General features: G+C 34.6%; 2 protein-coding genes across 2 annotated transcripts in view; both read right to left on the bottom strand.

Annotated features, from left to right (window-relative positions):
* The window catches only part of LOC21403460 (nuclear pore complex protein GP210), a 19,580-nt gene extending 5,793 nt beyond the window's left edge, over positions 1-13,787 (bottom strand). The window contains exons 1-30 of the mRNA XM_024173753.1: positions 13,479-13,787; positions 12,593-12,858; positions 12,250-12,416; positions 11,933-12,149; positions 11,262-11,608; positions 10,624-10,803; positions 10,309-10,447; positions 10,080-10,228; positions 9,641-9,752; positions 8,964-9,559; positions 8,743-8,866; positions 8,374-8,639; positions 7,477-7,575; positions 7,240-7,302; positions 6,595-6,786; positions 5,910-5,969; positions 5,671-5,739; positions 5,262-5,408; positions 5,028-5,147; positions 4,647-4,766; positions 3,880-4,035; positions 3,735-3,797; positions 3,484-3,608; positions 1,798-2,212; positions 1,591-1,693; positions 1,394-1,506; positions 1,068-1,139; positions 671-746; positions 261-368; positions 5-109 (exon numbers count right to left, since the gene is read on the bottom strand). Of these exons, the coding sequence (XP_024029521.1) occupies positions 5-109; positions 261-368; positions 671-746; positions 1,068-1,139; positions 1,394-1,506; positions 1,591-1,693; positions 1,798-2,212; positions 3,484-3,608; positions 3,735-3,797; positions 3,880-4,035; positions 4,647-4,766; positions 5,028-5,147; positions 5,262-5,408; positions 5,671-5,739; positions 5,910-5,969; positions 6,595-6,786; positions 7,240-7,302; positions 7,477-7,575; positions 8,374-8,639; positions 8,743-8,866; positions 8,964-9,559; positions 9,641-9,752; positions 10,080-10,228; positions 10,309-10,447; positions 10,624-10,803; positions 11,262-11,608; positions 11,933-12,149; positions 12,250-12,416; positions 12,593-12,858; positions 13,479-13,660 (4,951 nt within the window). The 5' untranslated portion in view covers positions 13,661-13,787. The remainder of the gene's footprint in view (positions 1-4; positions 110-260; positions 369-670; positions 747-1,067; positions 1,140-1,393; positions 1,507-1,590; positions 1,694-1,797; positions 2,213-3,483; positions 3,609-3,734; positions 3,798-3,879; positions 4,036-4,646; positions 4,767-5,027; positions 5,148-5,261; positions 5,409-5,670; positions 5,740-5,909; positions 5,970-6,594; positions 6,787-7,239; positions 7,303-7,476; positions 7,576-8,373; positions 8,640-8,742; positions 8,867-8,963; positions 9,560-9,640; positions 9,753-10,079; positions 10,229-10,308; positions 10,448-10,623; positions 10,804-11,261; positions 11,609-11,932; positions 12,150-12,249; positions 12,417-12,592; positions 12,859-13,478) is intronic.
* A 3,729-nt stretch (positions 13,788-17,516) lies between these two features.
* LOC21403458 (ABC transporter B family member 26, chloroplastic) lies at positions 17,517-25,531 on the bottom strand. The gene is made up of 18 exons (XM_024173730.1): positions 25,038-25,531; positions 24,829-24,956; positions 24,681-24,723; positions 23,923-23,967; positions 23,616-23,738; positions 23,430-23,533; positions 22,878-22,932; positions 22,720-22,790; positions 22,470-22,572; positions 22,002-22,212; positions 21,562-21,635; positions 21,361-21,417; positions 21,197-21,271; positions 21,018-21,092; positions 20,663-20,944; positions 20,484-20,548; positions 20,340-20,400; positions 17,517-17,804 (listed from the first exon to the last, which is right to left on the bottom strand). The coding sequence occupies exons 1-18, from the start codon at positions 25,491-25,493 to the stop codon at positions 17,724-17,726; spliced, it is 2,109 nt and encodes a 702-aa protein (XP_024029498.1). The 5' UTR covers positions 25,494-25,531; the 3' UTR covers positions 17,517-17,723.
* Positions 25,532-27,998: the final 2,467 nt, after the last annotated feature.

Below are 27,998 nucleotides of genomic sequence, written 5' to 3'. Positions count from 1 at the left end.
GGGAAAGGAACGTTTGTTAGCATCTCTTTAGGAGCATCCACAGAAACAATATCCTTTGTTAACACTGTAACTGTTGTAGCCAGCTTCAAACTTGGTGCTTCATAATATACTGTTCGGAGGTAACCAATCAAAACTGTGAAAAACTCGACCATCATAGCTTAATCATCCAAAGTACAGGGCGACAAAAAGCTATACATGAAATTTCTGAAGACCATAAAATCAGCAGAGTGAAAGATATCAAGTTACATTCTACCCATTACCTTGGGTTGTACCGTCCCCAACTGCCTCAGCTATTCCTGACGGTATGTCGACCGATATTACACTTGAATCAGCAGTAACCCAATGACCAGAAACATGATCATTTAGACCTAGTAAATCAAAGTAATCATGTTAGTATTCTTCTTTATCTTTTTTGGGGGAAAAAACTCTGAAGTCCATGCTCAGAAGTAAATAAACGGCAAATTATGAATATCCAATGGTATGCGTGAGCCTTTAAAGATACCTTCAAGTTTCATTTCTGTGGTTCTTTCTGGTAGTTTGTATATCTTTTTCTTTCTTGTGTATTGATTTTTCTCAAGGAGATGTCTCTTTTTCATTGTAATTGATTTTTATCATCAATTAAAGGATGTTTCTAAAATAAATAAATAAGAAAATGTTAACCAAAGTCCACCTTCTATACTGAAGTTGACATGACTTCCTTTGGGAAGAACTGGATTTTGAGGATGTATGTATGCACCAACCGAAATCTGAAGAAATTCACATTATTCAGCATTTGATATAGGTCATACTAATGGAGACGGGCTTGCATCAAATGTAGCAGTTCTTCAGCAACCGAAATCTGAAGAAATAATTCTTATTTTCATTGAAGAGACGGACAAGAAGGAGATGTTTGATTATATTCAGAAAGTGAGTTAAATAACTTGTAAAAATAGCGGCCGTCATGGTTAAGCACACAAAGTCACTTTTCTACAGCTTTTCCTCCCTTGTCACCAGCAAGGGATGGTAACTTAGTAACTAATTGCTCAAATGCACATATTTCAAAGGCTTAAAAAGGGCCAGTAAGGTACCAGCATGTAATCAGATTTCTGCGGAATGCTATCAATTGATACTCGCAAAAGTGCTCTACCATGTCGTATTGCCTACAATCAGATATTAGAAAAACCAGTCATATAACATAAAAGTAAATAAACAATTTTTCTTTTCCCTTTTTTTGTTATAAAAACTGTCCTTTCATTGATGTTAAAAACCACAAAAAGACCTTTACAGTTGTTAATTTAATATTGTCCACTTTCAGAAAGCAACAATAAATCTGCTTCCAAAATGGGCAGCTTGTTTCATTGGATCTTCGCCAATTGAAATTCAGGAGATTAATTAATTTGAATGATCAGCGGACCTTGAGATGGATATTTCCATTGCCATCATGTTTGCTGTTTATGGACACAACATCAGGGTAGTTAACTAAAACGTCAACGGAAACAGCATCATGTGCCTCATAGAAAGGGTTTCCTGGTTAAAATCAAAATCACATTAATAAGAATCTGAAACATATTAGATGCCAGTGGAAGCTGCTATAAACTGAATCATAGATACCTAGAGCGTCCCGGTAGGTAATTGGAAGAAAAAGATCGGCACCAACAGCAAGACTAATTACATGAAAGGGAAGCTCCTCGTTTCTAGTTCTTATTTGAGCCACCTGTTTAGTCATGCATAATTACATGGTGTACTTTACAATTGTAAGCCATTTATCATCCAATGTTCAGTAACTCATGTACAGGCCACAGGACCAAATATTCATACCTCAATAACTTTGATACAGGCAGCAATCTCTGTTCTACCTGTGGTACGATCTTTTCCCTGAATGCAAGCAATACTGTTACTTTCTGTTGTTCTTATTCTATCCCCCTGAACGGAAATAGAATCCTTTTGCACTATCTCGTTCTTTTCATAGCAACTTCTCAACAAAGAATATGTTATAGTTCCTTTTCGACTCTGACCGTCCCATTGGCTATATGATTCTGATGATGAAGGCAAAAGGCTTTTTGTAGTATAATGGGGAGGAAGCACCCATGTTATTGGAACCCCAAGAGCAAGAGGGAGATCAGGCACCACAAATAATGATATTGATGCATTATAGAACTTTGTTTGCTTGGCAAAACCAGATGATTTGAATTCACATGAGAAGGAGATCGTGACTTTTGTCTTCCCTGCAGATCTGGAAGATAGAATGATAATCACAAATGAGAAAAATAAGCTATTTGGTGGCTACAGTTACACAGACACAAACCAAGCCGGCTTGCTGTGATTTCAAATTTTTAATTTTTTTCTAATTTTTTAATATTTTATTATTATTATTATTATTATTATTATGTAGAAAAAGAAACATGCAAACACAGATACATTTCACAAACCATAAAATCTTATAATTGCAGTGTTTTTGTTGAGCCCTGTAACTTTTTGTGTTAAACATTGATAAAGTATAAACATATTGCAAAAACATATTGCAAAATAAAACTTGGTGTTAACATGGTGATCAGATGTCTCATGCTTAAAGTTCTATTTCTAGCCACTTGTATTGAACCACTTTTTTACGTATTGATTTAAATATTCTTTCATTGATAACGTACAAATAGAAACAAATCAAGGGAAAACAAGGAGTCATCTGAAAATAAAAATAAGGATTATTCTCACCGGTGCTCCCTGAACTTTGGGATCATTCTCAATTTGACCCCCTAAACTTTAAAAACTCACTTTACCCCTTGAATTTTGAATTGTTCTTACTGAACCCCTATTGATTTCTGTTAAAATCATATGGAAAAAGAGTGGGTTAAGTGTGATCATGTGATTTTTAAAGTTCAGGGGGTAAACTAAGAATGACCCTAAAGTTCAAGGGGCATTAGTGATAATAAAAGACCCCGTTGACTACGTTATTCTCCTCTTTTTTTTTCTATCAATTTTTAATAGAAATTGCAACACAAGGGTTTAAGTGGAAACAATTCAAAGTTCAGGGATCAAAGTGCGAGTTTTTAAAGTTCAGGGGGTAAACTAAGAATGACCCTAAAATTCAAGGGGCATTAGTGATAATAAAAGACACAAAGATGGAAGGCAAAAACAAATTACCCAAGTCAACAAGATAAAGAAAACAGACCACCCTTTCTGCAAAGACCTTTCAGCTTGGACTTTATTACGAAAACTCTAAAAATTCCTTTCGAAATAAATCATGCATAAAATTGTCATAAGAACAAATTTCCATAGCACATTGCCCTTTTTCTTGAACTAAAACGAGCTAAAACATAATTCCAACCAAATAATCAAGATAATGTGAAAATTTAACAAATTCATTCGACCATACAACAGTAATGCTCAATCTGTCATGTTCAATAATTTTCCTAGCTAGACCAGTCCACGTGGTTTCTGGTATAGAACAAGTGCAGACTGAACTGAAGCGAGAGAGAATAAAAACTGTAATTTGCAATCATTTTGTACCTTCCATACAAGATATTGATAAAACCAAGCTCTTTCTCACTCAAATAACCAGTGAATTGAACTTCTTCTGAAGTGGTCAATTGCTTTTCTACATTTAAGCGCCCTGATGGATAGAAACTCAGAACCTGAATAACAAAATAAGAAATATTCTTATTTACTTGGCACAGTATCTTGTTCTGCAAGAGCGAATAAAATATGGGAATATACATTTAAAAAAAAAAAGAAGTAACAAAAAATGAATGCAGTCTGACCTTTTCATCTTCTATAGTCCAGTGGTAATTTGGGCAGAGCTCATAAAAGGAAAACAAATCTCCCTGATTATAGCGGCAAGTATTAGTACTTTGATAATGTAAAGGCAACTGAAATGAGATTTTCATTTTTGTTTGTTGTTGTTACCTCGGGAAACAAAGGATAAATAGGCATCTCACGGCCAACAGCAAGTTGCTCACTTTGTACATTCAACAACAGTGAGGAAGGAACTCCTACTTTGACGCTACCATATGCTTGACAAATGAGAATGTCTCCATTCCCGAATACTGAGGCAAGAATAGTCTGATCATATTACAAGGTGCATATGGTCAGGTAAAATGGGAGTACCAATCGTTAAAGTAACAGAATGAGGACAAAGGATTGGCGTTAAGCAATTGTCTGGGAAGTAACAAAAAATTATCATTTTAGGACGAGATAGCCAACTATTCTTAATTTGTTCTTGACAAGTTTGTGAACGAGTTGATCTAAACACCATTCTCGTAAACACATGAAGGCATGAGTCAGGTAGGCACAGTAAAAATAAAAACAAATAAAATTGTCTAGCCTTAATCCCATCAATTGTACAGCTGAAAGAATTTTTAAGGGAAAAGATCTCAGAAGAACAATCGTCAAGCAACGCATAATGGATGACATGCAAATTTTTCTCAGCCTCATAAAATAATATGCAAAGGGGATGTTTAAACAATGGAGAACCATCACGGTCAGAGTACAGGGCAGATTTCCAATTTTCAAGTTTAAATGTAAATGTACAAAAGCAGAATTCTTAGCACTTTAAAACTCGTGACCATCACTGTTGGCCCAAAAAAAAATAAAAAGAAAAGAGAGACTAACACAAACACACACTCTCTCTCTGCTAAACAAGTAATTCATGTGTCAACTGAACGTTATCTTACTGTGTTCCCATGTGAAATTGCAGAGAGGCGTCCGGAGGATTTGTGAATTGTTGCAATACTGTCGTCCTTACTAGCATACTCAACATATACGCTAATTGTTGGCCCTCCTTCCACAGTAAGCTAAGCATACAAAAATTAATTATAAATGTAGAAACCATTAAAGAGAACAAAATAATCAAACAGGAGGATCCAGAATGAGGGGAGTCTACAAGATTATAAATATCTCATGACTGTTAGAAAGCAAAATGACGACTAAAATCAATTTAATAACTTAATCTCAAGCACAATGTGTTGTGCATAAGCAACTAGTGCATCTGCCAATATGCAGAATATCAACTAAACTTAAAATTTGATGTAACAAGTTAAAAGAAGCAAGCATACCATAAAAGATGCACCTGGCACAAGGAAAATAGCTTGTGGGTGAATTCTAGGTGGCGCATATACTTCAATCTTTATTTGCTCACTTAAGATTTCATGCCCAGATCTCTGTACTGCACTGACCTGATTTCAAGTAGCAAATGCAAATTTGCCTTACTCCAGAAACCCAAGAAGAAAATTGGACCAGAAAAAAGTATAAATAATAACAAGAAACTACAAGGCCAATAATTAACTCACATAAAGAGTAGTGACCCCGAGATGCCTGGCTGTAATCTTAAACTGTGGTGTCTTAACATATCCCCCACCAAGACTTGAGATGTCATCACTATCGACAAATTCAACACTTTGATCCTCGATATGTACTTTAATATTCATGTAGGCAAACTGCATATAAGTTACTAGTGACTTAAGCTCTATCTATGAAATATACAGCGATATATGGAGAGAGGATAACTGATATTAAAGAAGTTTGGCACATCCCAGTGCCCACTAAGCAACTCATCCTTTATCAAACTCCCCCACTTTAATTTATTAATAAAAAGAAGAAGAAGAAGGAAGAGAGAGAGAAAGAGGTGCAACAAAATAAGTGGAAAGAGAGAGAGAGAGAGAGAGAGAGAGAGAGAGAGAGATTCAAGTCAATCGACACCTGGGAAGAATCAAAAGTACTCCCATCATTTATGCCAGCCATTAGATCAATAGTCCGTGAACTTCCTACCTGAAATTAAGACGCAGCATTGCATAAATTTCAGATCATCTTCGCTGAAGATTGGGACAGTGTCAGTTTAGAGATGAATAGAGGAGTGCCCTCCTATAAGGCCATAATTGAGGGGCCTAGATGGAACAACGATAACACTAAAACTAAAAAGAGAGACTGGGAAGCCATACCATAAGGCTTATTTCTTCTGGTGATATAATCTTAATCCAGTCTACATCTACAACTTGTACCTACAAAATATGACCTCCTTGAGAAAGTTTTTAAGATGAAACAATAAGTAAGAAGATTCAAGTCCTGAGGAAAAAACAATAATACAGTGGAGGAACTAGGAAGAATTTTTCTATCCATGTAAATCTTTTGCAGCTACAAACAACCCATTTAGAACAGATACTGTGCATCTGAATTTCCTTCTTTTTTTTCCCCTCATGCAAGAACCTGACAACTTCTCACGAAGGCTGGGAAAGCTTTATCGTGCAACTCCAATTAGTAAGACAAAACTCCTTTAAATAAACTAAATTTTATAGAGAGAAATAATTTCCAGAACTTCCCTCACTACTAGGGACCAACAATTCAAGAGGAAAGTCATTACAATTTAGAGTTACATACATCTTTTAGGTCAGCGTGTTTCTTATGGAACATTCTTTTATAGCCAGAAGCATCATAAACGAAATTGAATAGTTTATACAAGTATAAATGCTTGTAAAAAAAAAAAAAAAAGGAAAAGGAAAACTAAAGAGCAAGGAAACTTCAGAAACACAAAAGATAGCAAAGTGAAATAACAGGTGACGAGCAAGTTAAGATGTCTACCATCAACCAACATCATATGCCAAATGAACAAAATGGAATAAGAATTACCACGGCAGAAGCTTTAAGTGGAGGAGCAAGCCCAATATCATACACTGTCACAGCTGCTGTTCCCAGCCCTTTTGCAGACAGTATCAGTTGTAAACATTGTAAACCTGTTGGCGGTTGAACAACTTCTATTACTTGAGAATCATTCACAAAAGTTTCCAAGAAACAGCTCCCACCAGTAATTGATAAATTAAGCTGCAAGAACAGAGGATTACATAAGCTGGTCCACATATTAAGTAGTACCACTTATATAATTGTGTATTACATAGCACTGCACATATGGAACGATCTATAGGTCTAAAAAAAATTAAAACTCTCCATATCTATGGAAAATAATTACAAATCTGAATTGTTAAATCCTTTTTTGCTCCATCCATCTCGTTTATGGCTTGTACAATTGTGTCATTTCAGAATTTACAGAGTGCATAATTTACACCACCCGAACAAATATCATTACATACATTTGAAGCCTCCATCATCCCCTTTTTCTAAGTGTAAGGAAAAACTATTAAAGAAAATCAAAACAAGAGATGCCACATATGACCTGCTTCAAACAAGACACGATTATTCCAAAAAGGCTGCAAGAAACGAGCTACAAGGTATTCTATCATATGTATGATCAATTAAAATTCAAATGTTAGAGCCTACCTTAGCATTGGGGTTGAAATATAACAAATTGAACTCAGGGCTGATCCTTAGAGTAGAGACAAGCTGCACAATTGGACAAATTAAGCATAAAAAGATACCTTAGGAGATTTAGAGAGAGAGAGAGAGAGAGAGAGAGAGAGCAGAAGCTATTGGTACTACAAATACATATAGACCACCCTTTCTCTTTCTCACTGCCACTGTACTTAAATATGAATGATCTCTCTCTAAGCATCATACCTGTAAGCGTACTGCATCCGTAAGAACATTCTCTACACTCTCGTGCAGTTGAATAGCACTATGGTCACCAAAGCCGATAACAGTAGCACGAACAATACACTGAGAAGCAAGCATTGACATTTCAGCTCAAACGACCCATACAACTTGTATGAATCATAATAAGGAAACTTAGTATTTAAAGATGAAGCAAGTCTGGAACCTAAAACAACACATATTAACCAGGGTTGAAATTTTTACACTTTAGTGTCATATAGCTGTCGTGTGAATGACCAATTGAAATCCAGTGGAAGCATTACTTACCATACAACTGTATAAAACTAACATGCTTTATAATAGTCATAATCAACCCTGTCCCAATATAAAGAAATAAGGAATGGTAATGGAAGAACTAAAGACCGTGAAGATAACCTCGGTATGAAAGCTGCAGTACTTTCTAGCATAGAACAACAGACCAATTCAATCGGATAACTACATAGGTCAGCGGAAATCACTAACCTAATTTGGAAATCAAAAACAATCACAAATAACTCATACAGAGGAAAGGTTTCACAAATCAACCAAGATAAAAAGAGTTTTGACCTTTCACAACACAAGGAATCACATAAAATAGTCAACTCTAAAACCCATCATATCCTTCTTATAACACTGAAGAAGCAATACTAATTGCTAATGGATACTTTAACGAAATATTTAATTTCAACTGGAAACTAAAATTTCAAGCTCTCCTATGAGGCAAGAGACTCAAACTGGTTAAATGAATGCAATTCTTCGGTAAAGGCTTAGAATTAAAAAAGAACACTCTCAATGGCATTACGTAAATGAAAATTATAGTAAAATGTTTTATAGAAACACAGTGCAGATAATAATAAAAAGAAAACATCGAAAGTCTTATTGTACCAGCCCAGATTCATTTTGCAATCTCAAAAATCTCTCCCAACTGTACTTAGCCCCAGTGTCATCCCAATAAGCTAGGCCATCACAACTGCTTAATTCCCAGTTCAAGTAGAGAGAAGATGAGTTTGCAAAAGCTTCCCCAGTGTTGCTAATGCTAACTGCAGCTAATCGAATTGTGCGTCCGTTTGCCACAGTAATTGGGGTGACACGAAGTCTTCCCAAACTCCGATCAGCTTGAATTGCAGTCCGTATTGCTTCAAGTTCATTTACTGAAAAAAGGCACAAATTCAAGGACCACATGGAAAGCTAATCATTAAAATATTTAAGTAAATTGCCACTGCATATAGTCTGAACAAAGGAAATCATTTATACCAGGTTCATCAGCGATTACTGCAATAGAGTCCGGAATGCTACATATAAGCGACATAGAAACTTTTGCTATTACAGGCTGAGGATGGTCATCAGCTACCAAATTACCACGATCAAAAACAACTTTCTGTACCATTCAAAATAGAAATCAACTTATCACAAATATTGAAGTGAGGATAATCATAATAAATTATAAATCAAGCAAGTATATAGGAAAGTATTACAAAGTTTCCTGGACTTTGGCATGAAACTCTGTACACACTCCTATAGCCACCAGATAACTGATGCACATGAACTCCAACTTCTGCTTGAGCATATTTTTCACCAAAAATGTCCACATTTTCAATCAAGTCAACACCTCTATCCCACTGTTCAGGACCGCCAAGAAGCATGAGATAGAGGTATGTTCCAGGGACAAGGTATAACTTGTCCAAATTTTGCACTTTATTGTCAGCTTCTGCTCTATCCAAATCAAACCAATAACCACCGAATTGGTTTCCATCACCTGCCTGACGAATAACAAGTGGTGGATAAGCTGCAATACGCGAAGATGCTTTTAAAACAATGGGTCCATGAAAAGAGCTATCAAGGTGGTCATATTCTTTAGAGAAAGTGGCATGCAGCATATCGCGAGCAGCATGAGATGCATATACACTAGTCCATGAACATGGAGGACCATGAGGGCCTGTCAACAGTTCAGCATTGCTCAACACATCTACAACAGGTGTCTCTTTTGTTGTGTTGACAACGGCAAAAGCATCACTTCCCGCTTTCCATTTTATGAAAGAATGAAATGCATCACATCTATAAAATAAGGCTCCTGCAAATAACAATTCCAGTTATACAAAATTTTTCAACACTTAGAAAGGCACATTCCAAGATATTCTTTTAAAATCATTACCATTTCGTCCTTTCATTGTCACAGCAGCTTTGAGATAAGACCCTACAACAGTCTCAACAGGGAAGTTGCGAAGCATGACCATGGATGATGGGATAGAAACTTCGATAACCACCTATTATAAATAAATTAAAACTGTGAAACCAGTCCATATGGAGATAAAACTCATATATGCCTACGCATATAGGTTTCGACAAGTTTCCTTAGCAACTCTATAGTTGAAGCAAATATTCACTGGAGCTTCAAGGAACCAAAAATAATAAATAAATTAATAAATAAGCATGCTATTTAATTTTCACTGCAAAATTAGCGTATTGTACAATTGAGGGACAAAATATAAAGTGAAAAAGACATAAAGAAGTCATTTTTATTATCTCAATCATTCCATGTATTAGGAAACAAAAATGCCACAAAAGAAAGTACATACTCCCAGAAATATTACCTCATCGTAATTGAATGAATCAAAAACAGACAGCACTCTAATAGTAGCTTTGCCAGGCTTCTTAGCCTGAACAACTCCAGAAGCAGATACAGATATGATACTCATGTCTGATGAAAACCATTTGTAATCATTTGATGCTTTAGCACAACCTACATGATATAATAGTGTAGCCCATTAACATATCAGAAGTTAAGGATTGAAAAGACTGAGCAGCGGGAAAGCTACAAACCTCCTGAAGCACTTAGCTCCACCTCCTGATAAACACCAGGGGCCCAGGGAAGGAGAAGGCTTTGAGGTGCGCCACTTCTTTTGTTCAAATCAAACTTCACTTGATCACAGACCATGACTTCTTGCACCACCTTGAGAACCTAAAAGACAATACAAGCAGGAGGAAAAAAAGATAAACTGAGACAATTTCAAAAGGGGATTAAGTACCATCCCCCTAAAGAAAGAAAAATCAAATATAGAATAGAAGACATCAATATGATGAAAGTGGAGACAAATTAGAGGCTGAAAACAAAATAAAGTTAATGTAAGGCCCTACCTCTTTCATTTTATTATGCTGACTAAAGTATCTCAAAGTTGCTGTCAATTTTCCAAGTCCTTGTGAAGTTGCCTTCAAGACTCTGGAGTTCCGCCAGCCATCTCTGATTGCAATATCATCTGATACTGGAAAAAGTTTCCAATTGTCTGCTTGATCATCATACAACTTGATATCATCGCTCTGCATTTCACAAAAGGGGATACTGAGTAATATGCAACTAAGAAACAAGAAACCATAAAAGAAATGCTGGACTAAGTGAGGGCAAGAGCCAGTCTTTTTTGCCAGTCAGCAGCATGATTCAATACACCAAAGCAACACATAAATCAAAATCTACTTTATTTTTGGGAGCCCTTACCTCAACGTTTAATTTCTAAAATATAGATTTTGAAGCAAATAAAGGATAGCACAAAACTTTGAACACATTCTTTCGACATCAAAAGATGAATGGCATTCCTAAACAACAGAGTAAACTATGTGGAATTGTGGGTACCTCATTAGCATCACGTTCAATGACATGAAAAAGGTTTCAAAGGTTAATCAAAATGCACAATGCAAAAAGCGCATCTTACAGGCTATATGTGCAAACAAATTAAATCCACTACAATTTTTTATGTGATACTAGAAGAAAAGTAAATTACCTCTGTTATATAAATTTCTTGTGCATCCAGTCCTTGTGAGAAAACCTTTATTTGAATGAGATATTGGCGCCCAGAAACAACATACCACCTTGGCATCGATGGAATTCCTTCAATCCCTTCCTCCAGATGGCCAGAAATAGATAAAGGTGCTACGTATAAAGATAAAAGATCCGGTAAGACCACTTTAAGTGATGACACTTGTGTATGGCCAGCAACCCTTGTATCTTCAACAATGACATTGGTTACCCCTAAGCGTAGTGCATTTGTTATACCCATCATAGAGTCCACCTTTGCTACAGAAGAGTTTGAAACTGACCAGCGATGATGAGGAGATGGTAAAGTTACCACTGCAAAGGCCCAGTAAGAAAAGGCAGTAAGCATACTGACACTCTACCGATTATGCATCTTAACAAGAGCAACGAATGGTGTATGAGCCAAACTAAAGAATAGCTTCAAAAAGTTGGACTCAGCTAATCCCAGCTTTAGCACAATTAAAGACTGATTTAATTGCTAAAAAATTAGCCATCGTACTGAAGCAAGTACAAGAAAATTGATGCTTAAATTAATGCAACTAAATGTCAAGCACACAGGTACTGACTAGTGACTCCAAAATAAAGAAATTTAACTGTAGTTACTACAAAATATTTAGTTGCGCTATTTCACATGAGAACCTTGAGGATTATTTCCGCGGATAACTTTTAGACTATAGCGAACAACAGCACCGATTAGGACAAGAACAGGTGAGGGAGGTTCAATTGACATGGCTTCTGCCACGGTTAAAACAATCTTGTCTGCCATGGGCTCAAATCCTGGCTCAAACAAATTAACAGAAACAATTTCACGCCCGATTTCAATTCCTTTTACAACATATAAATCTGAAAATCTTCCCTGCATCAGAATAAATAAAATATTTAGACAAAATTAAGGGCAGGAAAAAAAAGAGTAGCTGATTATATTGCTTATTCTTGTCTAATATCACAAATCATACACTATCTTCAAGTTTTATTTGAATATCAAGGTCTCCGCAAAAACCGCTGCAGTCACTTAGAGGGGAATCCTTCAAAGGAACATGAACTAGGTGATGGGGAAATTCGTTGTTTTGAGGCGACCGATGCCACATGAACTGTAAGCCCACTAGTGATGAAAAAACATTATCTGCACAACCCATATCGAAAAGTCAATGGGAAACATTTCACATGTATTATCAAAATGCCACACTTTCCTGGGCAAGGACATGAACATTTTATGATGAAAGCACAGAAATTCAACAACGAAAACGAGAACTCATCTCAAGAAAAACCCCACTCCATCAATTAACATTCTGGAAATACCTTCACTGTCGAAAGCTCGGACGCGAAGAGTGGCAAGCCCATCTAGATCAAGTTTAATGGAGTTATGAAAAATCTGAATTCTGGAAAACTTATCAATGAAAACTTTGCAGCGTATAACAGTCCCAGTCCGTAAATCAGCTGCATAAACTGCAGTCTCCTTTCGACCACTATAAGGAGCAATTGATCTCAACCTCGCACTCGTCGAACAGTGACTGGTCGTATTATATTCCGGTATTACAGACAGCACATCATGATGATCCCACGACCTTTAAAAAAAAAAGAAAGAAAGGTGAACAACATAAGCAATCAATTAGAACAAAATTTCATTCCATTTGTTTTGTTCTTCGACTAATAAACATATCAATTACTTAAGTAATCAAAGATTCATTCCATTTAATTTGTTTTTCCGACTAACAAAATTTCTTCCGGGTGCGTTTATAAAAAAATTCATAGGTCAGAGAGAGAGGAGAAAATTAAAATAAAAAATGAAACACTACTAATTCATTTCTCTCCCATTTTATACTAAATCAAAAAATCATTTTTATTTATTACGTGAAACACGCCGTTTTTAAATAGTTTTTATTTTCTTTTTCGAAAAACATGAAAAATAAAAACAATAACAATTCTAAACACGGCATTCATTTCAAATCAAAAAATCATTTTTATTTATTACGTGAAACACGCCGTTTTTAAATCGTTTTTATTTTCTTTTTCGAAAAACATGAAAAATAAAAACAATAACAATTCTAAACACGGCATTCATTTAGTTGCATTTTCTTGCTAGAAATCGGAGCTTCAAGGTTTATTATCAATTTGATCAGAGTTTAATAATCAAGGTAAAGAGTTCGAGAGAATGAGTGAGAGCGTGTGAAGTACACGCGCGTACCATTTGAAGCAACCGTCACTTCCAAGAAGCCTATACTCCACAGGATGAGTCATCCTGGGAGGCAACAGAATGTTCACATCAGCAATGTGCGGACCAGAGCCCAAATGCGACGCCGTTTCGCTCACCAGCTGAAGGAGAAGAAGAAGAAGAAGAACACCGAGGAATATAACGAAGTTCGACATGTTTTCACCGCAAAGATTCTGTCAGAAACCATGAAACTGCAGAGAGCTTGGCATGGCGATTGGCTATCAGACTATGGCCATGGAATTTCTCGGGAATCTGAGCTGAGAGAGAGAGAGAGAGAGGGGAGGGAGGAGGGTTTAGGGTTTTAGGGCAATTTTTCCATTTTCAAGTAAGTAACTTCCGGACAAGTGGTGGGCACGTGGCGCGTTTTATTGGACTGGGAACAGTAAACTGTCAGGACAGTCCTGGAACCGACACGTGGCAGAGGTCGATAGTACTCATTGCTCCGCAACAATGGGCCCGATTAAAGGCTATTTGGGAAAGTGCCTTTAAAAGCGCCGCACTTGTAACAGCGTCTTTCTTTAAATAAATAATAAATAAAATATAAAATAAAATAAATAAAATAAAAACGTTGGAGATCGCGCCTTTTGGACGCTTTATGTACCACCCGCACCGCCTAAAGGAAATGGCGCTAAGATGAATATTACATATTTTTTAAGTTTAGTTAACGAATTTAGAATTATTTTTAATTTATATATATTTTTTATAAAAAAAAATTATTATAACGAATCACACCCCGCTTAATAAAAACGTTGGAGATCGCGCCTTTTGGACGCTTTATGTACCACCCGCACCGCCTAAAGGAAATGGCGCTAAGATGAATATTACATTTAGTTAATGAATTTAGAATTATTTTTAATTTATATATATTTTTTATAAAAAAAAATTATTATAACGAATCACAAATTATAATATGAATTTTACAACTAAATCATTCATAAAAATTTTTAAAAAAATAAAAACAAAAATAAAATTTGGGAAGGAAAAGAATAAATAAATATAAAATGTCGTATTTGGCTTAGAACACGCAATGGATCGCTTAGAAAGGAGAACAAATTGATCACATGTCCCCTGAATTTTACAACTAAACGATTCATAAAAATTTTTAAAAAAATAAAATTTGGGAAGGAAAAGAATAAATAAATATAAAATGTCGTATTTGGCTTGAGGGTAAACGACATAAAATAGCATGACCTTCTGTCGTTTCAATAAAACGATATGCCTGTGGACTTTAAAAAAACATGTATCCTTGATTAGAACATGACATGTTGCATTTAAGTGTAGAGTAGTGCATAGCTTCTATCACATAAAAGGAAAACATACTATCTTGTCCTTTTCTCAAAATGACACGTTACTTGTCATTTGTCAAATGAAACGACAAACATGATGTGTTAAGAGACGTTTGGTTTATAAATTAGAATCATAAGCTTATAATTATTTTTTATTTACGTATATTTTTTGTTAGAGAAAACATTATAGCAAACTATGAACCATGATTCGAATCAGGGTACGAATTTTCTAACTAAACAACCCATTATTGTCCCACCCCCGAAAATAAGTAAATGAATAAATAAATAAGGAAAAAAAACGCTTCTGCTGATTTAAAATGACAATTTCATTATCCAAGGTTAAAAAATTGGACATGTTTTAGAGCCTTTTTAGTTCATGCATTTAAATTAAATATTCTTAATTTTAGTATTTAAAATTTAAATATTTTATAAAAAAAATTCTGTAACAAAATTAAATTTATAGATTTAAACACATAAAACAAACGAAACAAACAAACGAGCTCTGACACGACATAACTATAATTCGTATAAAACTTAAAACGTAAAACCCTTTTTCTAAATTACGAATTATTAATATAAATGTTCCTTCGGTCAGAAAAAATACTACGTAATTTAAAAATATTTTAATAATTCTACATGTTCTTAAAAAATACTGTAAATAAAAATTAAAACTTTATAAGTAATTTTCTTTTAATTAATTAATTGAGTAAAATTAAATATTTTATTTTATTTATTATCGTATTAAATTGAAATCAAAATTTATTAACATACTATCTAACAATAATCAATATTTATGTGACATGTAGCGATTTAGTCAGAAACACTAATAAAAGGGATATTTTTATTAACAATTTACAATTCGGAGGAATGTGTGTTACGTTTTGAAACTCAAACAGTAAAGTGTTATAAAGGTCATAGTTCGATAGGAAAAATTTTATAATTAATTCTTAAATTAAATAATTTAAAAGAGTGCAGCGTCAGCATCCCATAAACACGTGGCTCCCAAAAATAGTTTCAAATATTAGGGGTGTAAATCGTTTATTTTAGATGAAATGCAAAACAAACCAAATTACAAATTGGAACCAATTAAGGGATCTAATCCAATCCAAACTAAATCAATTCTAATTGATTTGGTTTGGTTTTTCTAATTGGTTTGAACTAATATTTTACAACCTATTCTCAAGTCTCAACCATATAACTGGTACTAATATTTTGTGTGCTCTTGTCTCTTTCTCTCTTTCTTCTAAAGACAAAATAAAGTCAAAACAATTAAATTATAGACATTCATATAATATTAGTTGTGACTCATGATTAAATATGATATTCGACTTTTTTAAATATATATATATATATATATATCAAAGAAAATGAATATAGACAAATTAGAGACACTTATTATTGAAGAGACCATATTCACGTTAACAAAAAAGCTAGGTTTGGTTTGAACTAATATTTTACAACCTATTCTCAAGTCTCAACCATATAACTGGTACTAATATTTTGTGTGCTCTTGTCTCTTTCTCTCTTTCTTCTAAAGACAAAATAAAGTCAAAACAATTAAATTATAGACATTCATATAATATTAGTTGTAACTCATGATTAAATATGATATTCGACTTTTTTAAATATATATATATATATCAAAGAAAATGAATATAGACAAATTAGAGACACTTATTATTGAAAAGACCATATTCACGTTAACAAAGAAGCTAGGTTTTAGAGATAATCACGCTCAAAACTCACAGGAGTAGAGAATGGGAGGAGAGGAAAAGAGAGGAAAGAGCTTAAGAGTAAACCGCATAGACAGTTAGTTCCGTATATATAGGTTATTATAAAAACTTCTAGGGTTAAGATCATTTAGTTTTGAAATAAAAGAGTTTTTTAAATATATATAAGTTATAAATAGATGAAATATATACAATTTTAAGAAAATTATATAAATAAAAATTAGTTTAGTTTGATTTGGTTTTTTTAAAAGGTAAAGTCACAAATTAAACTAATTTAATTGATTTTTAAAAAAAATTTAAACCAAGCTAAACTAATTATTAATTGATTTAGTTTGATTTTTTTTGTTTAGTTTAGTTTGGTTGATTTGTTACACCCTTAACAGACATCGCACGTGTTAACTTTTTTGCAAATGTTTTCTTTTAACCATAAACACGTGGCTCCCAATAATATTTGCAGACATCCCACGTTTCATCCCTTTTGCAAAAAAATTTGAGTGAAATTCAGTGGTACCCTTTATTCACCGACAAAGTAAAGGGAAAATAAAGGCACACCAAAAAGGCAAAAACATTACCAAGTTTTGGTGGAATAATCCATGGATGCCAAGGATAAGAAGTTGCAGTCCTCAGAGAACCAGACGGCCAAGGAAGTTAAAGGCGTAATTGAGGATTCCCCAAATACCAACAACACGAGCCAAAGGGAGAGTATGGAGGGAAAAAACGACAATAAGACGGTGAAAGGAAAACAACAAGAACCAAAAGGTCTTCCTCACCAACAAGTTGCACAGCCGGGAGATTTCTCCAGTGAGGCCCTTGAGCACATCTGATATTATCTAACAATACAAGGCAATACCTTTCCTTTCTTAATTTTGTGTCACCTTTTTTTTAGGCTATATAACCTATAGAATTGTGGTTTTAGTTCTTCATCCCAAGACTTCTTTGTGACGCAGCATTTCTTAAGCTAGCACTTTTGCCTACCATTCATCTAGACACAAATATACCAAACTTAATTAACCAAAATATTTTCCAATTTCTCAAACAGTCAGAAGTCAAAGTTCCTACCGTTGTAACCACTAAGCATAGCCACGCCTATAGCCGTATCTGCAACCTAAACTACATGTGTGTGTACAGAAAAGCAAGCGCATAAACTAGTTAGTACCTAATAGAGCAGGATAAAAATGCAGCCAAAATAAGCTAGTTCTGAATCAAGCCAAGCCATCTGTCTGGGTTCTAATCAACTTTGCGTATAACCCATCATTGAGAATAAGCTCTGTGTGATTTCCCACCTGCACACACACACCAATCGCGCTTCGATAAGCATATACATGTTTTCATGACGAATTACTGTGTGTGGTACATTCTTAAAAAGATAGACGACGTAAGTAAAAGGATATTCAAGGCAATACCAGAAACAACAATCGAATGTAGAGTAAAGAGGATAACATAAAGTGCAGGAGTCCGAATAAAAGAATCAATTAGAACAATACTTGTCTAACCAAACGAAAAGAAGGAAAAAATAAACACTTAGAATTAATTAAAATAATATTTGTCTAAAAAACGAAAAGAGGAAAAAATAAACAATTTTATTTCTAAAAAAAAAAGTCATTAAATAAAATGAACTTCTTATTAGTATAAAACATTTTAACACGTTTTTTAAAAATGACCCCAATCGAGCTATGGAACCGTCAAGATGAACAATTTTTGGATGTCTTGAGGATTTCGTGATCAAAAGGGTGCTGATTTGGAGTAGAGACAACAGAGTGAGTGATGACCAGATTCAAAGTAGAGACAACAGAGTGAGCAATAATCAGTACTGAGATTACACGATTTTTTAAATTTTAGTATAAGTTTTGTCATTTATTAATTTCCTTCCGAGCTTGTTGTATGTGTACTTCAGAGTCGGCTACGTTAGATCTCAGAGTGGCGATTTTACTTTCCACATAATCTTGCATGTCAAAAATGTGATCAAATGCTAAATTGGCTTGGGATTCCAGTCCTTGGATCTTTAGAGAACAACTAGTTTTCTAACATGCTCCGCATGTATTTTCGTGCTATAAACACCTGAAAAGTTTATTGTTTGCTGAATAATGAGAAATTCATTTATACAACCATTTAAGGACTTTTGAATTAATTTTAAAAAGGAATGCGTGTTAAAATCAATTGACAAAAAATTAAGTAGGGATACATTTCAAGAAAATTATTTTACTAATTAGAAATAAAATAGGAACACATGCAGAAAAATTACTTTTATAAGAGTAAAGTGAGGAACAATATATCTTTAAAAGATACACAAAAATTAAAATGTAAAAAGAATTTCAAAAAAAAAAATAAAGATTAAATGTAAAAAATGAAGGAGGTAAGTGGAGGGGTTACCACGTGACAGTCTCATAAAAAAGAATTTTGACTCTTTTATATATTGTTAGATTAAAAGATAAAAAGAATAGACATAAAAAAAAGGTAAAGAAAAGGAAAAAAAAAAGGAATAGGAGAGGCTGCCACGTGTCAGCTCTAGGGAAGAATTTTTTTGACTCTTTTATGTATTGTTAGATAAGCCAACTCTTTTGTCAAGATTTTCATGTCCTGCAAATGAGAGTTCAATATACTGACGAGCTCCTTAATGCCACAAATAGTATCTTCGAGAAGATGAGGAAAGAAGAGGTATTATATTATTTCTAGCCTCAACGACGGAAGTACTTGAAGGTAACAGTCCATCATTTTTAGAATTAAAGGATATTCCATGTTCGTCATACATGTTAAAGATAGGATACCAATATTAATAATCTGCAATTTTAAAGAAAAACATATTGCGTACTCAAATCTCATCTAATGAGTTATTTATATGAACTATGATGAAATATCAGAGCTTAGAGGGTTAATATTCATGGGTGTGATTATGTGTCCTTAGCATGTCTGATGAACACAGAGTATTCTTCAATTCTGTAAATGATGGGTTGTTACCTTCCAGTACTTTCATTGATGCTGTAAATAATATAAGACCTCTTCCTTCCTCATCTTCTACTATTCGTGGCCTTGAGGAGTGTGTTGGTATATTGAACTCTCAGTTGTAGGACATAGAAATTAAGAGCCAACGGCTGGAATCACAGGTCAATACGGCAATCAAACATTTCTGCCATGCAAGATTATGTAAAAAGTAAAATTGCCATCCAACATAGCTGACTCTGAAGTATACGTGCAACAAGCTCTGGAGGAAATTAATAGGTGACAGAGCTTATCTGAGATTTAAGAAATCGTGTAATTTCAATACCGGGCATTGCTCTCTCTGTTGTCTCTACTCGTAATCCGTAACCCTTTGATCACCGATTCACCAAGTTTCCAGGACATTCAAGAACCACTCATCGCAACGGTTCCATGGCTCGGGAGGGATCATTTCTAAAAAATGTTTTGTACTAATAACAAGTTTATTTTATGTAATAAGGGATTCCTTTTAAAAAAAATAAAAAGTATGTCTTTTTCCTCTTTTCGTTTTTTTTTAACAAACATAACTCTCAACATTTATTGATTCTTCTATTCTGTTATTACTGCACTTCATATCATCCTCTTTATTTTATCATCTATTGTTGTTTCTCTTTGCAAGACATTGTCGGTGCTCAAGTGGTTGGATGTGTGAATGTATGTGTCTATCAAGTTTGAATTGGTGGTTTCATTTCCTATGAGTAAAATGGGTGTCATAGGCTCTACATCGTATCAAGTACAGTTGATTGAACTGATGTGTGAAAAGTTTCCATCATCAGACTGTAATGGTTCTTTCCTTTTGAATGGAAAAGGTGATGATTCTTTAACACAAAACGGAAATAGCTAACCTCAATGACTCGGCCACTATCCATAACAACGATTCTGTCAGCAACTTTTATAGTAGAAAACCTGCAAAAAAATTAAAGATTAACCACTATAATGCCAATGGCATAAAAGACGGAAAAGCACAGAAAATGAAGTGAGAAATTCACCTATGTGCTATAACAATGACAGTTCTTTTTGCATTTCTGTCATTCCTGAATGCGTGGATAACCCCCTAAAGAATGGAGAATATCATCAAATGAGAGTGAGTTGTTAAAACTCAGCCATTTCTCCTTTCTCCTATGCACATTATAAAATAATTTACTTGCTAAATGTTCAAACAACTTGCCTTGACATAATGTTCACTTTCGGAATCCAGAGCACTAGTGGCTTCATCAAGGATCAAAATAGAAGGGTCTCTGAGAATGGCCCTAGCAATTGCTATTCGCTGCTTTTGTCCTCCGCTGAGTAGCTTGTCATCAACAAGGGTTTCATAGCCGTCAGGGAGAGATGAGATGAAATCATGAGCGTGGGCTTGCCTTGCAGCCCATTCTATGTCCTCCTGTTTAACGCCTCTAGAGCAGCCATATTTGATATTTGACTTGATGTCCATATGAAACAGATGGGGTTCCTGTCCAACATGAGAATTCTGATTGCAATTTCTATATGCAACTCAAATAAGTTATCTGTTTATGCATTCTAACCTGTTCAACAACTCCAATTTTTTCTCTCAGCCACCTAATATCCAGCCCTCTAAGAGGGAAACCGTCGAGGTAAATCTGCAATTTAATTCCACTTTTTGTATAAGATCCAATACCACGAGCCTATAAAAAAACACACTACCACAGGCCTAATGTACACTGATGAAACAATTATAGCATACCTGACCACTAATGGGCACATAAAGACCAAGCAAAAGATTGATCAAAGTGCTCTTTCCGCTACCACTTGGACCAACCTTGGCAAATTTAGATGCACAGTCAATCAGAATGCTTTAGCGCCAGTATCATGCGGAAAACAACAATGAAAAGCAAAGATATGCCATACAATTGCGAGGACTTCATTTGCTTTTACCGAAATGTTTACGCTATCTAGAACTGGAACCTGGTAGCAGAAGATATATAAAGCTTAAGAAGTTGTTCATTAACATGAAAAGGAGTTTTTAACACAGCGATATAACTTTCTAAGGAACTAATTAGCATTATAGAAAAGAAAGGAGGAGGAAATCTGTAACACAAAATAACTTACTTTTGGCCTCGAAGGATAGTGAAAAGAAACATTCACAAACTGGATATGTCCCATTATTCTCTGCAATTTCTGTCCTGTAGACAGTGGAATGCTTCATTAACATAATAATAATAATCGAGAAGTTTGGAGACTTCTGATAGCTGTGAAACCAAATGACAATCTTTTGATTGGAACTTGGACCTATATATAACATCTTAGATTAATTTAAAAATACATACGTATGGGCATTGAGTTTCGTGGGTTTTCCCTACATGGAAAAGAAACCAAAGGCTTGAATGGTTTATATGGTTTTACACACGGCACAAAGGGAAAGCGGGTGATGCTCAGTGTGCACACAAGGAGGATTTGGGCTTCGCTTCAAATCTGTTTTACTTCCGCTTAAACCTTATTGTTACTAACTGCAAATGGGGCTTGACCTTCATAATATACAGAGAACTTGCCTTTAAATGGGAAATGACTACTGGGCACAAGATTCATTAACTGGAAAACTTTTTCACTTGCTCCAACAGACTGCATTAATGATGACACATTGTCTGTGACCCTCCAAGTTGCATAAATTAACCACTCACAGTACAAGACGTACTTCGTAAGTTGCTCGGGCGAGACATTGCCACTCAGAATTGACATTCCTCCCAAAAGAACTGCGATAACCTACCAAATGTGACCTTTGAGAAAGAGAAACTTAGATGCCAAATACAGGTTCAGCTTTCAGCCAAAAGAAAAAGGTTCCATAAACCCTGTACCAATGAGATATCAGGCTTTCTAAGGGTAAGCATAAAGTAAGCTAAAGAAAGGGGGGGAACAACAAAAATTTAGATCAAGGATCTAACAATTGGCCCGATAAGTGACAATCCACTTTTCCCTTAGGGACTAGTTTATGATTTTTCTGGCTAAAAATGGTAACCTACCTGTGTTGAACGATATAGAGTAATGAAACTCCAACTCCAAATACCATAAGCCCCACTTTCTCGCATTGCTATGAAAGCTATTTTATCCAGCCAGTGCTTGAGCCTAGATGTTCAAGTATCATATGGGACGGGTTATATACATTTTCATGGTCGCATATATCTGACTTGGATGCCAGAGGCTGTGATTTTAACTAAAAAAAGAAAAAGAAACAAATTTAAGGACAGGGATGCTAAGAGGAATCACCATTACCTTATTCGTTCATTTTCTTCTGCTCCATAAATCCGCACAGTTCTTATCAGAGATAGTGTCTCTTGTGCAACCTACATAGTAACAAATGAAACAAATCACCTCGTAACATTTTCAATGGACGGTATAGAAACTAATTTGGATTATAATTTGCTCTATACCTCATTTGCAGCAGCAGTGAAGTCTTGCGTCAACTTTGCAACATGCTTTTGATACCTGGAAAAGAGAGAGAAAAAGGAATTAAAAAAAAGGCCCATTTGCAATAAATAAGAATTTCAATGAAGTGAGTATCTGCATCGTGATTTTGTAAATAAGCACAACCAGCATTTCATACATTTTTGTTATCTTAGCTGCTTAACAATACGCTGTGTTTTATTCTTTTTTCCCCAGGTAGAACCTAGGAAATATGCCTCAGGGTAGATAACAAATATATAACCCTTCGAAGGGCAAATAACACAACGTCAGTTCATAAAATTTATCAAGAATAAGCATTTTAACAATTACTTCTAATTTATTGTTTCAAAGGAAACTACCAAAGCAGTAAACGGTCTTTAGGCTAATCATAAGTAGAGCAAAATGGTGGCAAACAAAACATGTTAAATACATGACAGACTAACAAAGATTAACAATATTATGTTTCTCTGAAAATAAAAACAAGAACTCCAAATAAATAGTCTGAATACAGCATAAAGTGCAGATAAGGCAGAGAATACCAGCCATAAAAACGAAAAGTTATAGATAGCACAGAGCATATCACCACTGCAGATAAAGCAAGAGGCCAAGATAGCATCAACAAATTCACCAATGCACCAGTCCCCTAAACATGGAGCTTTCACTATAACTTGGGCTCTCGTCGCTGAGGTTAAATTTTACATAAATGAATATATGAACAACCAAACCTGAAGAATATTCCGAAAAATTAAGTTAATATCATTTCCAATGACATTAGACAGTCGTTGGCAATCCACCCCAAGCCTGCTCGTCAAATCACCAACTGCCTCTCTGTCGTAAAAGGATATATCCTACATTGAAGATAGCACATGACATAGTGCATTTTTCAAACAAAAAAAAAAAACAACGACAACAGCACAGCAAGAACAACGACAACAATAATGACAATAATAAAGAAACAAAATAATTCTGCCTAGAATAACTGGCTTCAAACGCCACGGCAGCTTGAATATGTTAAAGTTTCAAGACACAAACCTGACAAATAATAACAGAATATACAGTTTCTCTCATGCGTCTGACCTGCAATATGGCAAATGAAACAACCCATGATTTCAGACCGATTTTTCTTATACAAGACAACATATAAACCCAGAAATATTGCTTTTAAGATGATACAGCTGCAGTTTATATGGATAAAACTTTTTGTTTTCAAGTAAAAGCAGCAGTTTGAAATAGAAGACGAAAGTCTAGGTGCTTTCCTTCTCCTTGGACAATCAATAGCTATAGGTAAGTAAATCTAATTACTTGTTCTCTATAGAATCTATATAACATGTGGTATCAAATCCAAATGTAAACTTTAGAATTTACTCACCTCCAACCACGATTGTTCAACAAAAATGAAAGTAGATAAGCTTTAGGTCTTCTAACCGATTTTCCTTTATAGCCCTTAAGTGATTAAAAATACACAAGCAAATGACTATAGAGACACTCTGTAGAAATACACAATCTAATAAAAGCATATCGCATCACTGGACAAATCTAGAAACCTTCAAAATTTATAGAAAGTCTTGTAACTTTCTCCACAATTGTCTCACCAGTTCCACTTCACTCACTATCGACTTTAAAATTTAACTTAAATAAACAACTATCCACTAAATTTATAGGAAATCAAATGAGATTTCGAACACCATGTTCATCAATTTTACGTCATAAATAAACAGAAATGTCTTTAAGACGCCTCTCTAGCACCATGAGAGGAGAAAAATCTTGAGAAGTTAAAGGAAAATACTCGCCATGGTCACATTCGCAATCGCGAAACAGCCAACGCGAAGGCCACTGCAATTCAAAATACCAAATAAAAATAATATATCATTTAGTGCTAAATAATCCCAATTTCTAAGGACATTTAAAATGGATGTAATGCAGAGAACGAAAATCAACCTGCTAATCCCTGAGACGAGACACAATAGAAGTAATAGCTGTGAATTCCTATAGAACACCATCGCCTCCCCACGCTGCGCCGAAAAAATACACGCCGTCAATATTCCGGGCATTGAAATCTCGGAAATCTGCAGCGAGAAAACAAATTGTATATCTGAGAAAAATGCAAATCTTTAAACGAATCGATGATGTTTTGCAACTGAACAAACCGCGGCAAAGATTAAAGCTCCAAAAGCGACGAAGAGAATCCATCTATCATCTCCAACCAATTCCCACATTTGACGAACAGCGAACCAAACCGTAACGCGTTTCACCGACGGGAATTGCGCTTCGTCATGCTCCGGCAAGCTCCACCAGCAACCGCCGGGGAAAACCGACCTCGGAAATCCGGCCGACTTTCCGACAACATCCGAGAGTGATCCACCGGTCGTTTCTTCGTTCTTTTCAGGTTTTGGCGCCCAGAAGGGGAAGCGCTCGAACGCCGAGGTTAGGAATGGGAAATGGCGGCTTTTGGATGCGGTTATTTGTATTCGCCATCGGTGATTGTTTCTCCGGGAGAGAATGGGGAGCTTTTCGGGGCTGTACCAGTTCTGTTTGGGAAGAAAATGCAAAGAAGTGGTGTCAAGTGAGCTAAAGGGTGAGTGGTGCTGGTACATGGTGGCCATGGAAAGGTAAATTAAAGAGGTGCATTGGGTTCTTTTGAGCGAAGATGTTCCTCTTGCTGACAATTACTAGGAGCTGATACTCTCACATATTTTTATGCTTTCTCTTTCTTTTTTCTTAAAAAAAAAAAAATAAGTTAACAATTTAGAATTATTTTTAATTTATATATATATTTAAAAAAAATTGTAATGAGTCACGAATTATAATTTAAATTATGTCATAAATTCTTATATTAAATGCCTCTAAAATATATTTTAAATCAAGTAAAAATAAAAATACTGATACATTATGGCCGTTTGTTTTTATATAGTCAGACTTTAAATTATTATGTTACAGTATTTTTTTTAAAAATAATTAAATTTCAAACTTTAAATTAAAAAATTATAATTTAAATATACTTTTTAAATGTACTCTCAACCTATACATGTCATTGCACTACATAAAAATTATAACCCTCCTAGACAACCGGTTTATTAACAAAACTCAAATAAAACATAGGCGTGTATCAAATTCTGAAAGTAAACACTTAAATCAAATGAGTAAGCTAACAATTGAGTACATACGTGCCTATTAAATAACAATCGAAGGAAAAATCTATTCCTTTGAGATTGAAAGACATATTGTTAGGACAAAAAACTAGCATACTAAAAACGCAATATAACATCAAAGACAAGACAAAAACGCCACAAAAATTAGGTAAAACCACTATTATTACAATCCACAATGTATAGGAAAACACAAGAAAATTTCTAAGCCTTAGTAACAATACTTCAGGTGATGAAACAACCAACACAAGAACTGATAGATTAAATAGCAGTCAAAAAAATGCATAGAATAACACCATCTAAATGTCACCCGTAGAAGAGGGGTGAAAAAAAAAAAAACCGCTGGTCATTCAAACTGCCCACCCTATCATCGCCTCGCTTGTTAAGGCCTCGTTTACTTCGCGGATTTGAATTTTTAATTCGAGTTGAGATGTGATATTTTCTGAAAGCTTTTCACTGTAGCATAAAAAGTTAAATGTGACATTTTCTGATAGCTTTTTACTGTAGAAACCTAAAATTAAAAACTCGAATCGGTGAAATAAACGAAACCTAAATATTTAAAACGGGACTAGATTGTTACACATTTTTCCTTCTCCATTCCAAACCACATATTTAAGCGTGTTTGCTTTGAGTTAGAATTGTATAGTTTTAAACCTTTTATTTTAACTGAAAATTTTGAACTTGGATCTACCTTGAGTTCATACTACTGTGTGGAATTGTATAAAATCTGAACAAGAATAAAACATTGCATTAGGAACTAGTGTTTAGATAGTGCGAAAATTGTGAGTAAATAAAAAAAATGAAAAAAGAGACAAACACCGTCTATAATACATGGGTCTATATTTTTATATTTTACTCATGTTTTATATATTTTTAGGTAAGGTCTCTGGTCAGGCACTTAGAAAGTGCCTGATCGAAACGACAGTTGTATATTTCTGTATAAATCGTGTATATTTACATGTAAATCGTGTATATTTACATGTAATTCATGTATATTTAACATGAAATACAACAAATCGGCCAATATACATATTTTCATACTGTATTCACTAATTGCTATAAAAAATACATATTTTGAGGATTAATATACATTATCATTTCTTATAACTTAACATACACGACTTTACATGTAAATATACACGATTTACATGTAATTATACACAATTTATGTATAATTATACAACTGTCGTTCCGGTCAGACACTTTTCAAGTGCTTGACCGGAGACAATTCCTATATTTTTAATGCATTAGTCAAAAAATATTAATAAAAAATAAGAGTAAAAATTTAGACCATGAACTTTGGTAAATTTAACAATTTTCTCTTAAAAAAATAGAGTTATGGATTTTAAGTTCAAAATAATCTTGACAAATACCATTTAAAAGTGCATGGTCAGGATTTTTATATTTTACTCTTGATTTATAACATGTTTGTTTCAATGGTTCGTCTATGGATTTAAATCACGGCTCTTGATTCTTTACAGTATTTTTCTCTCATAAAAAATTTAAATTTTAAAAATCAAAATCATAAATAATTGTTCTAAATTCATGAACTAAATGTCCCATTAAAGTTCTTTGGGCCTGTTTGATTCCGTTTTCATTTTCATTTTTCACGTTTTCCAATAACCAAAAAATGAAAATGCTCTGAGGGAGCCGTTTGGCAACATTTCTTGAAAAACATAAAATGAAAACGTTTTTTACTTTATTCTTAAAAACTCAGCAAAACTGAAAACGATTGAACATCGTTTTTAGTTTTCCATTTTCATTTTCTTTCCTTGACCGATGGACCATTCTTCTCTGACTACACCCCCACACCCAAGTTGTAATCGTAATATAAGCCCAAAGTCGCAACTTGCTCTTCTTCTTCTTCTTCCAATTCCAAGCTGTAATCGAATCTCAATCAAAAAATCAATTCAAATTCCTCTCCCCCCCCCCCCCCTCCCCCCCCGCCTTTCACCCCCTCTT

The sequence above is a fragment of the Morus notabilis genome, unplaced genomic scaffold (genome assembly GCF_000414095.1).
Source record: "Morus notabilis unplaced genomic scaffold, ASM41409v2 Scaffold39, whole genome shotgun sequence".
Classification (NCBI taxonomy): Eukaryota; Viridiplantae; Streptophyta; class Magnoliopsida; order Rosales; family Moraceae; genus Morus; species Morus notabilis.
The sequence above is the reverse complement of the archived record's forward strand: the minus strand, read 5'-3'. Positions and strand labels throughout refer to the sequence as shown.